The sequence below is a fragment of the Takifugu rubripes genome, chromosome 19, assembly GCF_901000725.2.
Source record: "Takifugu rubripes chromosome 19, fTakRub1.2, whole genome shotgun sequence".
Taxonomy (NCBI): domain Eukaryota; kingdom Metazoa; phylum Chordata; class Actinopteri; order Tetraodontiformes; family Tetraodontidae; genus Takifugu; species Takifugu rubripes.
Genome location: NC_042303.1, coordinates 16,618,735 through 16,628,834, shown reverse-complemented (window position 1 = coordinate 16,628,834; position 10,100 = coordinate 16,618,735). Strand labels below are relative to the sequence as shown.

Below are 10,100 nucleotides of genomic sequence, written 5' to 3'. Positions count from 1 at the left end.
TACCTCTAAACTGGTGGAAACGTGTGGTTTCCTCAGGCCAATCACCAAAAGGTTGGTGTGTTACGTGTCAATGATTACAAAGCAGTGAACAAAGTTAGGAACACACCCAAGACTGTTTCCATGGTGATTGACAATGGCGTTTATTTATGACCACATGTTTGCATTGTTTTTGACACTTCCCTGCTACCAAGCCAGGCTTACAGTACAGTAGCATACAATATCTGATTGGGGGAAAAATGGTTTTAAACAGGACATTCTGAGTAACATATTTACAAATCAAATACAGTGAAATAAACATGAAAATAACAGGTTTTCCAAGTATTTCTCAATGACAAAGCACAAGATGCTCTAGGTTAACAAAAGACAAGACCACATTACAGTTTTCAGTGAACCACAGTTCAAGTGCTGAAGCAACAACTAAGATTAAATTGAAGAGAGGGATAAAAGGGCCCACAAGGACAAATGATACAGCCGATATATCACTGAGAGCACTTAGGGAAGAAACATTAGTTTACGGACCAAAAATCGCTTTTATAATGCTTGAAACTGGAAAACAAAATAGATGCATTTTACTCCAGACATGATTAACTTCACAGTCTAATAAAGGTGACTTGAGTAGGTGTAATACAAAACGGATTTGCAGACAATGCTTCTACACCTTTTCAATGCAGTTATGACACGACCACACTTTGGGTAAATCACAAAGAAAATTGAACACCAAAACTGTTCCAAAGCCATCGCAGAGACAACATAGGTTCAAGACCTCCCTTGCAATTTTGAATATAAAGCTTCTGCACGTTAAGCACTGCGTACTGAGACGGGGCAACAGCTTGGACAAAAAGGCATTCAGAAGGCTTACAGTTGCATGGGAACAAGAGGAATCTGGTCCAGATCATTTTCTCCTGGGTATACGAAGTTATTTTATATTTATTCCTGATTTTACGTGCCGAGGTTTAGATAAATGTTCATATAGTCATATGACATTGGCTGACTGCAGCACTGAATTCCACCCTCACTGAGGAACAGCAGCAGCAGCTTCAGCACGTGCCGAACAATCCAACGGTCACTTTTAAAGTCGTCGTTTCACTTGGACCGAACACTGTGGAGACTCGAGCTTGTGGCGCCCTCATGTGGAGCTGTACAGAGAGATCTGTTGCACCTTCCCCAGCTGGGTCAACAACCGCTTCATGCGATGTTTGAGCTGAGGCAGACGGGACAGGGGCTCAGGAGGCTCCAGCTCCCCAGTGTAGTCCATCCAGCTCTCCAGTACTGAGGAAAGAGGGCAAAATAAGAACAATAAAAACCAAGGATGCTATTAAAAACCGTACTCATCCCTTCTGACCGCCTTACCATCCAGCTCCCTTTCGATGAAGTCCATCCTGTGCGAGACCTCATCTTGGACTGCGTCGATGTGATCCAGCAGGTTGATCTGCCTTTGCTGGTGCTGCCTGCAGTTGTTGTCTGGAACTTCCAGCTTTCTTCCCTCCTCTTCCTTTATCTCAGTCTGCGACCGTGAGTCGCTGATCAAAGCCTTAAAAAGGAACAAATGTAACAAAATCAGTCGAAACACACTGATGACAGCAGAGAAATAAGGAAATCAAACAGAGAAGGTAAAACACAAACCTTGTTCGTGGTGCCTGCTGGTTTGGACTTCTCTGTCTCCAGCAGGCTTCCATAACGCTGCTCCCTCTCCAGGAGCTCCTCCGTGCTTCTCATACTGTCCTCCAGCTCCGACCCCTGTCGGGTCTCCACCACCAGACGCTGCTCCACCGCCGGGTAATACGCCCGTGGCTTCTGATAGCAATGTTCACTGGTAATGTACGAGTTCTGGAAGGACGTGTAGGGGGACGAAGAGCTGGACATAGAAGAGGTGGATGTGGATGTGGCGGCCCGGCTCAGCCTCTCCAGAGCATTGGACATCAAAATTTCCCCCCGGGTCATGTCTTCATCAGGGGTCACGGGCGAAGGAGCCGATTCACTGCCGTGACACGAGTCAGCGCGCTTCCAGGACCTCTCCAAATGCTTCCAGGGCTGCTGCCACAGCTGCAGGTCAGGGTGGGTGTTGCTTCTGGAGAGGAAGAACAAGCAGAGCGGTGGCTAGTGATTAGCGCTAACATCTTTAGCTCAGAGGAAGCAGGATTTGTACTCACTGCAGGACGCTCATCTTAAGCTGCAGCCCGTTGAGGACTTCTACCAGGTGGTGCACATCTCCCAGGAGCTGATGGGTAGTGGTGATCTTCTTTGCATTTTGGTGAGAGTAATTCTCCTCCAGGAACGACAGGCCATACATGTGACCGTTGCTCAGCCACTCGCGGTCATACCAGTAGCGCAGACTCTGCCGCTGACCTGGGAGAGAAAAAAATGGACTTATTTGTTGACAAATGCCAATAAACAACCAGGAATTGGAGGCGTTAATTATCGTTTCCCCTCACCAGGTGGGTCCCTGCAGATGTAGCAGGTGTATCTGTCTGGGACGTTGTCTTCTAGCAGGCCCATGCAGGTTCCGTGTTGCCAACACAAACAGTCTTCACACTGAAACAAGAGTTTAAAAGATTACCCCAAGCTGGGGCATAATAAAACTTAGGAGGTAAAAAAGCTCACCTGAATCATGAAATCGTTCTCTTCCTCCACCTCGCAGATGCACCGCACGATCTCTTGGTCACTCGTGTCCACGGCCCCCGAGTCCACGCTCAGGGGTGGCGTGGTGAAGTCCAAATCCACCCCACAATCTTCGTCGCTCCAGCCACAGCTGTCAGTGGACCAGTCACTAAAACTGTCCTCATCTACGTTTAAAGTCAGACACACTGTGAGTCCTTCACTTCATCTTTCCAGCTATGTATTCTTATTTCTTTAATATAATAAAAATCCAAGCGTAATCTACTTAATGGCAAGATGATGCAAGCCAGAGCAGCAAAAGAAAAACAGCTCAGGATTCAATCGATCAGGTTTTTAATAAAATGAGTCCCATTTAACAAACCAGCAAATATTCGATAACTTTCCTAGGATCTTCCTTTGCAACAAAAAAGAGACATTAGACAGATTTATAGTGTAAAGCAGTTCAATCTAAAAGTGACGTGATGGATTGAATCCAGAGGAAATAATGGAGGGGAGAGAAAGCCATGCAGTGTCTCTCTCTCTCTCTCACACACACACAAACACACACACACACACACACACACACACACACACACACACACACACACACACACACACACACACGCCATCACAGAGATACGCACCATCCACATGTATCTGATCTGAGCAGCTGTATCCAGGCCTGCGGGCGTAGGCCTCGGGCTTGTGACTGTGTGTGGGGGGATGTTTGAATGGCAAATTCAATTTGGACTGAAGACCCAATACTGAGATGTCAATATTCTCCTCACTGCCTGTGTAGTCTGGGTAATACAAGGAAGGGGGAGCAGATGTAAAACAAAATGTCAACTTTGAAAATGCTTCTGAAAAGAGACCATCATGAGGAGGTGACAAAATGTGGCACAACAAACATGGACATAAAAAAACAGTCAGGGAAATGATTTTGAAAGAGAAAAAAAAGTGGCAGCTGCTGTGGTTCATTAAATCCTATGACAAAGGTGATGTCCACATCTGTGGGCACGCCACGCACGCTTTAGAGAAGCATGTGGAAGAACAAAATCTGGCTCTTCATCACCACAACCATCAGTTTGTTATGTGAGGGGACAAATGTGAGCTTTGGTGCTTTGGATTGGCAGTGAGAAAGGAGCGTTCTCCCCACACACAGGAGCTCAACCACCACACCGACAGGAGTGCTTAATGCTTTGCAGGCCAGCCATTTCCACGATGAGAGAGGAGGGGAACATGCAGAACAGCAGCATGTTTATAAAGCCAAATGGCAGGAAGCTCTCACCAAACTTGGCCTTCTTCCTCCTCCTCCTCTTCTTTTTTAATTTGATGCGGAGGAAGTCCTTCTGTTTTGGCTTTTCTTTCAGCTTTTCTTTTGCTGACCCTGAGGAGCATAAAGAGCTAATAAGTATGCCATGTCTGCACAGCGGCGGTTCTTCAAGGGAAACACGACCACAAGGAACCAATGGCACTTAACACTTTTCTCCTGACATCATGGTCCATTTACTGTGTGATACTGACCAACTTCAAAACAGCCCTTGTCTGAATCCCTGTCCTGCTGCTGGCATCCGTTCCTGTCCAGCTGGTTCTCCTTGCTCTTCTCTCTCAGAAGTGCCCTCTGCTGCCCGTGGCTATTGACCATGGGTGGCGCCGACACTCGCCGACCCGCCGTCTTCACTTCGCCGCGCGCAGCAGTCATAGCTCCAACCGAGTCTAGACAATAGACGAGTTAAAGAAGACAATTAGAAACTAATTAAGAATTCAGATGAGCAATATATGTGACAAAAGCAGAGGGGAACCTACGCATAGAGGCGGAGATGGTGCGTCTTCTCTTTGGTCCATCCAAACCACTGACTTGTTTATCAGAGGCCCTGGTCTGGACACTCCTGGTAGGGCTACGCTCCTCTTCCAGAGCATGCTCATCGCCATGGTAATACTTCATGTGATAATGCAGCAGCTTGGCCTTACGGAATGACTTTGTGCAGCCCGGAGCACTGCACTTAAATGGGTTGTGGTCGAGGTTGATAGACAGCACAGGTGGAGGCTGGTTTTTGATAACTCTGTACACTAAAAGAAAAATGGCCATGGGTTAAAGTCTGGCATGAATGCTTGTATTTGGTACATTTTGAGTTGTACTCACATGGTTCTCTGCTGAACCTGTTGGGGTTGTGGAAGCCCTGCTTCCTTACCGCTGTCCACAAAGAAGATAAATTAGTCCACACACTCGTTTTTTAAGAAATGCAAAAAGATGCTTTGTGTCATTCAAAACACCCTCATTCACACAAAGTGGATGTGTTGATATCTGCTAATTTAGAACATTAACGCTTACGTTTTACCGGCTGAGGAGGTGGAACATCTTCAGCAGGCCGAGAGCTTTCCGATTGGATGTTGGGTTTCTGCTCCACCTCTCCACTGGAGGCTGTCGTTGTCATAGAGACAGACACTTGCTCCTTATGCATAGGCAACTCTGCAGGCGCAGATGAATCTGAATATGGCTTTGTTCCACTGGCATCTGACACTAGTTCCTTTTTTACATCTCCATTCATGGGATATCTCTTCTTATTCTGCTCGTCGTCTTCCATCTTCACCCCATTTGTAAATTCTAGCCCATTTTCTGTGCCCGCGGGCTGGTTCTGGACTGTCTGCTCCATTTCCTCTTCCTGTTTGACAGTGGGTGGCGTGAGCACCTCGCCGTTTGCCTTCTTGTTCTTTTCAGCGAGCATCATGTCGTCACATTCCTCGTCCTCGCTGTACGTTTCCTCTTCCTGATCGGAGGTTCTGCGCCGGGCTCGCTTGTTTTTCGGGCCACCGTTCTCCTGAGACCTTCGGTCCCTTCGGTTTGGGCCCCTCCTAACCATGTTTCTTTCAGTGGATTTCCCTCCTCCAAAACCAGCTTTCTGTATCGGCAGTCAAACACAGGTGATTGAGGTCAGGGGGGAATCATTCGTGAAGACTAAATGGAGGAAGGTCGATGAATAAATGATTCATACCTCTTTAATAAAAGGCTTCACGTGTATTCCCTTTACTTTCTGGATGACACCATCATAGAACCTTACAGTGTAAGAAGCTGTAGGGATAAAACAAGTGTTGAGAAGACAGCTATGGAGACCCTTCAGAATAAAAGCACACTGACAGCACAGACCTCCGCCAAGCAAATAATTTCCACACATATTGTAAATAGTACTTTTACACACTAACCGCAAATACGTAGACAACAATGTGACTTTAAGCCGCTGGTTAACACAACGCAACAAAAAAGGCACCGAGTCAGTGGACTCAACAAACTCAGAGTATCTAACAGTTTTCTTTTACAGATTTTATTAGAGACATGGCAGAACATTCCAGCATATAGGCCAACAAATATAAGGTTTCAAGTTTTTCCACCAGGGATTTGTCGGCAGTTATCAATGCAAGTAGAGACGTATCGGGTGAAATGTTAGCTAGCATGACAAATCATTAGTAAGACCCCGTTTATGGATAGTATAAAGTATGAGGATAAGACCTTACATACTATAGCATTAGTTGTTAACTCGATGTAAAATAGATAGGGGTATATAATAAGGGCACCTCTTTGGCCAGGTCGATAACAAATTCTGGCGTACTTGAGTAAGAATCTCTCACCTGGTTGGGGCGGCGTTGTATAATTGTGATTGGGTTCCACCACATACGACGCTAGGTCGTGCTGGTGCAATAGTACAGACAGTCGCTTGTCGGATCTGTCACGAATAGACTCTCTTTTTGGACAAGATTTGAAGTTTTTCCAAGGGAAAAGACTGGGAACAGCCCCGAGGATTAAACGGCTAACACTGCAGCCCAAGGTGTAATCCTCAGATGTGAAATGTCTGCTACAGACATACGTGCTCCCCTTCTTAATAACGAAATTTGGCCCTTCCTCCCGCCGGATCGCCTGAATCCATTTTCCTTTAACATTGCTGTCAATCGGGAAAGAATGAAAAGACAGGGCTGTTTTTGGGCAGAACCAGAACACCCTGGGATACTGCAAAAACCTTTGTTTTTTCTGGCTTCTGCCGTATTTGATAAAATAGGGAGGTTGCTTCACACATCGTCTTGGTATTTCCGGGACAATAAGGAAGTGTGTAAAAGATCAATCTCACACACACACACACACACACACACACACACACACACACACACACACACACACACACACACACACACCCACCCACCCACCCACCCACACAGTATAGTCTATAGTCAGTAGTGATACAAGGTAAGATAGAGGCTTTGATCTTTGGAGAATATAACCAAAACTTAATCAGCGCTTCCTTGGTGCATTATCGTTTCCTCAAACTTCTGTTTAAATCTGCTTATAATTTTTTTTTTTGATAAGAGTCAAACACCAAGTGTCCCATAAAACAGGCGGAGGTAAAAACACAAAAGGCTAAGCTGTATTCCAGGACTCACCATCTTTATTAACAGCAATGACCTTAGCGGGGTAGAAACGGCAGTCAGACCAGCTGGCAAGCACCTTGTCATTCACATGGAAACCCTGAAGGGAGAACCACAAATATGACAAATGTGTTTCTCTACGCACAATCAGGAAGAATGTTGTCAGCTTACAGGCATCGAAGGGTCGTCATTCAGGCTTTTTCTCCGCGGCTGGACCCTCTCCACTGGTCTAAGGTAGGGACTGGCCCAGTCAAACCATTCGTCGTAACGGTGGCTCCACTGGCGATAATGGATCAGAACCTTTTCTTCTTCGTAGTCAATTTTCTCGATGTTGGCAGCATACCTGCAAGATTAAAATCAGTGTGTATGATTCCGTGGGGAGAAATGTCAGATCAGGAACTTTACATGCATCATATTTCCTCGTCAGCCAGTGATAATTTGGTCCGGTGGCTGAGCTTTCCTGCCCGACCAGCTGATATTTCCTAATGTTGGATGCAGCACCTCTAGATAATGACTGGAAATGAGTGGATGCCTATGACGCAGCAATCTGGAAGCGCGATATCAAAGGCAGCTTGTTGTCAGATGGAATATTTTAGAGCATTTCTTTATCACTGCAGACGATCTGCAGCTTGCAGGCACATATGACAATCATTACCAAATGTTCCAGAGAAGCTAATGAGATGAAAGGTTGGACTGTTGTTTGGATCGAAAAGTGATTATAAGGAACAGCTTGGGAAAAACGCAGGATTTTTTTCTTCAAAAAAGATCATTTATGAGAGCGACCAGTTATATAAACAGAGAGATGAGTAAGGCCATGACTCACCAGTTTTTGAGGCTGTCTCTGGCCTCAAGCTGAGCACCAACCTCAAATGTTATCCCACTTCTGGTAGGGGGCGTCTTATTCATACTGCCCACATCAAGGCTCCTATCCTGCACATAGACAAATAAATATACCAATCAAAAAAATAGAAATTAAAAAACACACAACACACTGAGGTTGCGGAGACTATTGGAAATCTGCTGATTAAAAACCTTTTTCAATCTCAGGTCATTTACAATTATTTTACTTTGAGATGTTTTCAATAGCACAGCTTGGCAGATATAAGAGGTTTAAATGTGCCGCTCATGCTGTTTTTGTTTTTTTTTTAAGCTAAATACAGTCTAAGTTATTGGAAATGCGTCCAAATATCCACATAGACAAGCTATAAATTACACAGCTTGCATTATAACGCAGATGTTAGACAGTATAAACCTGGAACATTATGGTGAGCCATGTCCTTCAAATGGTGATGAAATATGCAATAATTCATGAGAGTGAAGAGTCAATTTCCTATCTTTGTGAAATATCCAATTCCCGTCATGAATTATCTCGAATGATGATTTTAAAAAAAACTGTAAAAAAAAAAGAAAAAGCCACGAAAATGGCTCAGATTTCATTTCCTACTTTAAACGCCCACAAGAACAGGACCAATTGTGCAATCGTGCACCAAGGGAAGGCAAAAACGCTCGTTAAAGATGAGTCTTTACATTAAATCCCACACCTGCAGGCTACAGCCGATAGCATTGTGTTACAGAGATGCCTTAAAAAAGCCTCTTTGTCTGACAAACCGTGCGTTCAATCGCGATAACTGCACGATTCCCAGCATAAGGGGAAAAACGACCAAATACACCAGCTCGTTGGGTAGTAAAACATGCACGTTAAATGGCAGAATTCCTTACTTTTGTCGACGGCGCCGCTAAATTGGTTCGCCATAGCGGACGCGGAGCGGGGAATTGTTGCCTTTTGACGCAACCCATAAACCGGATATGGTCGCACCACCCGGCCCACGTGTTTTCCAGTCACAAATCAACGTATGGATACAATAGGAGACAATAGTCGTAGGGCTCAGCCGAGTATATGGCGCGATATTAGCGAGGGGGTGTTTTTTTGGGGGTGTAAAATGCAGAAATGAAACCACGCATCTTTAATGGCCAGAGGCAGAGACACGACAAAGAAATGGAGCCAAAAGCGGGAAATGGGGATGCTGCGGGCAAAACCAAGATAGCAAATCACCATCTATTTAAAATGCAGTGAATTTGTGGGTAACCTGATTAGTAAATATAATTTATTCGTAGAGTCATTAAGAACAAACACATGTCTTCTCATTTTTATTGTAAATCAGCGAATTTACAATATATAGATATTTTTAAAAAAAACTACACCAATTGCCTTTAGTGTATAGTTTTGTTTCACTTTTATTCACACTTTATTGTCTGTTGTTTTATAACCGGTGGGCGTAACATGTGAGTGAAGTCTTGGTTGCAGGAGGGGTTTCGCCACATCTGATTGGTCAACGGGAACGCGGGGGGCGTAACCCTCGCTTCCTATTGGTTCTTCGAGTGTCAGTCAGAGCGCGGCTCGGGCCTCGCGCTAGGCCTACTTTCAGTACTTTTCCTGCTGACAACGAGCGGCGTGGAAATGTAGCGCGATAAACTTCACCAAGAGCACAAATCGCGGCGACTTTTACAAAGCACCCAGTGGACGCGGGGGCCGTGGGGGCGAGACCTTTTCTGCCACCTACACAAACGCAGCAGTGGAATGTCCAGACGTGACATTTTTATCTCCCATTTCCCTACGTTTGTTTTGAACTAAGAAAGCCGACATGCGGCTCCACGCCACCTCCGCTGTTGATGCGCCACACGGCCCTATCACCCGGTTATGTTCACTCTCAAAGGAGGAAACGGCACGATTTGGGAGCTCTTACCTGTTGTCCAGTCACTCTTGGGTCCGGTTTGCTGCAAAACGTTTCGTATAATCCCTCCGAATAACGGGTACCGATGCCGCCACCTTCGTCTGCGGGTCCCGATCACGCAGTTAGATTTCTTCCAGTCACATTCGGCGGCGCGGGCAGAGCGGAGCCGCAACGCGCATGCGCAGGCCCCGGCCCCGACCCCTCTGCCTCATAACAACCCGAAAACATGTTTAGAGGGGACACAAGTCCAAGAGTTAAATATGACCGTTTATAACTTCACCTGTGCACGAGTGCTTGAAGAGTTGGCTAAAGGTAGCCGACGCTGAAGTCAGTTTATGGTGGAAATGTGTTGGATTATCA

General features: G+C 45.6%; 1 protein-coding gene across 3 annotated transcripts; it reads right to left on the bottom strand.

The window, feature by feature from the left end:
* Positions 1 to 115: 115 nt before the first annotated feature.
* On the bottom strand, positions 116 to 9,907 carry phf20a (PHD finger protein 20, a). 3 transcript variants are annotated; one of them, XM_011614313.2, is made up of 17 exons: positions 9,753 to 9,907; positions 7,832 to 7,938; positions 7,180 to 7,351; positions 7,024 to 7,108; positions 5,589 to 5,665; positions 4,928 to 5,495; positions 4,739 to 4,789; positions 4,402 to 4,665; positions 4,120 to 4,311; positions 3,884 to 3,982; positions 3,240 to 3,395; positions 2,602 to 2,783; positions 2,433 to 2,532; positions 2,151 to 2,346; positions 1,624 to 2,068; positions 1,351 to 1,531; positions 116 to 1,269 (listed from the first exon to the last, which is right to left on the bottom strand). In XM_011614313.2, the coding sequence occupies exons 2-17, from the start codon at positions 7,912 to 7,914 to the stop codon at positions 1,127 to 1,129; spliced, it is 2,994 nt and encodes a 997-aa protein (XP_011612615.1). In that variant the 5' UTR covers positions 7,915 to 7,938; positions 9,753 to 9,907; the 3' UTR covers positions 116 to 1,126. The 3 variants fall into 3 exon arrangements, with proteins under 3 accessions (XP_011612615.1, XP_011612614.1, XP_011612616.1); XM_011614312.2 differs by lacking the exon at positions 9,753 to 9,907 and adding an exon at positions 8,728 to 8,855; XM_011614314.2 differs by lacking the exons at positions 3,240 to 3,395; positions 9,753 to 9,907 and adding an exon at positions 8,728 to 8,855.
* Positions 9,908 to 10,100: the final 193 nt, after the last annotated feature.

Coding starts and splice junctions, on each gene's coding strand:
- phf20a (XM_011614312.2), bottom strand. CDS start 8,805: ATGGGTTGCGTCAAAAGGCAACAATTCCCCGCTCCGCGTCCGCTATGG. Junction 4,312..4,401: donor CACCATCTCCGCCTCTATGC/GTAGGTTCCCCT, acceptor TCTATTGTCTAG/ACTCGGTTGGAGCTATGACT. Junction 1,270..1,350: donor CATCGAAAGGGAGCTGGATG/GTAAGGCGGTCA, acceptor CTCTTTCCTCAG/TACTGGAGAGCTGGATGGAC.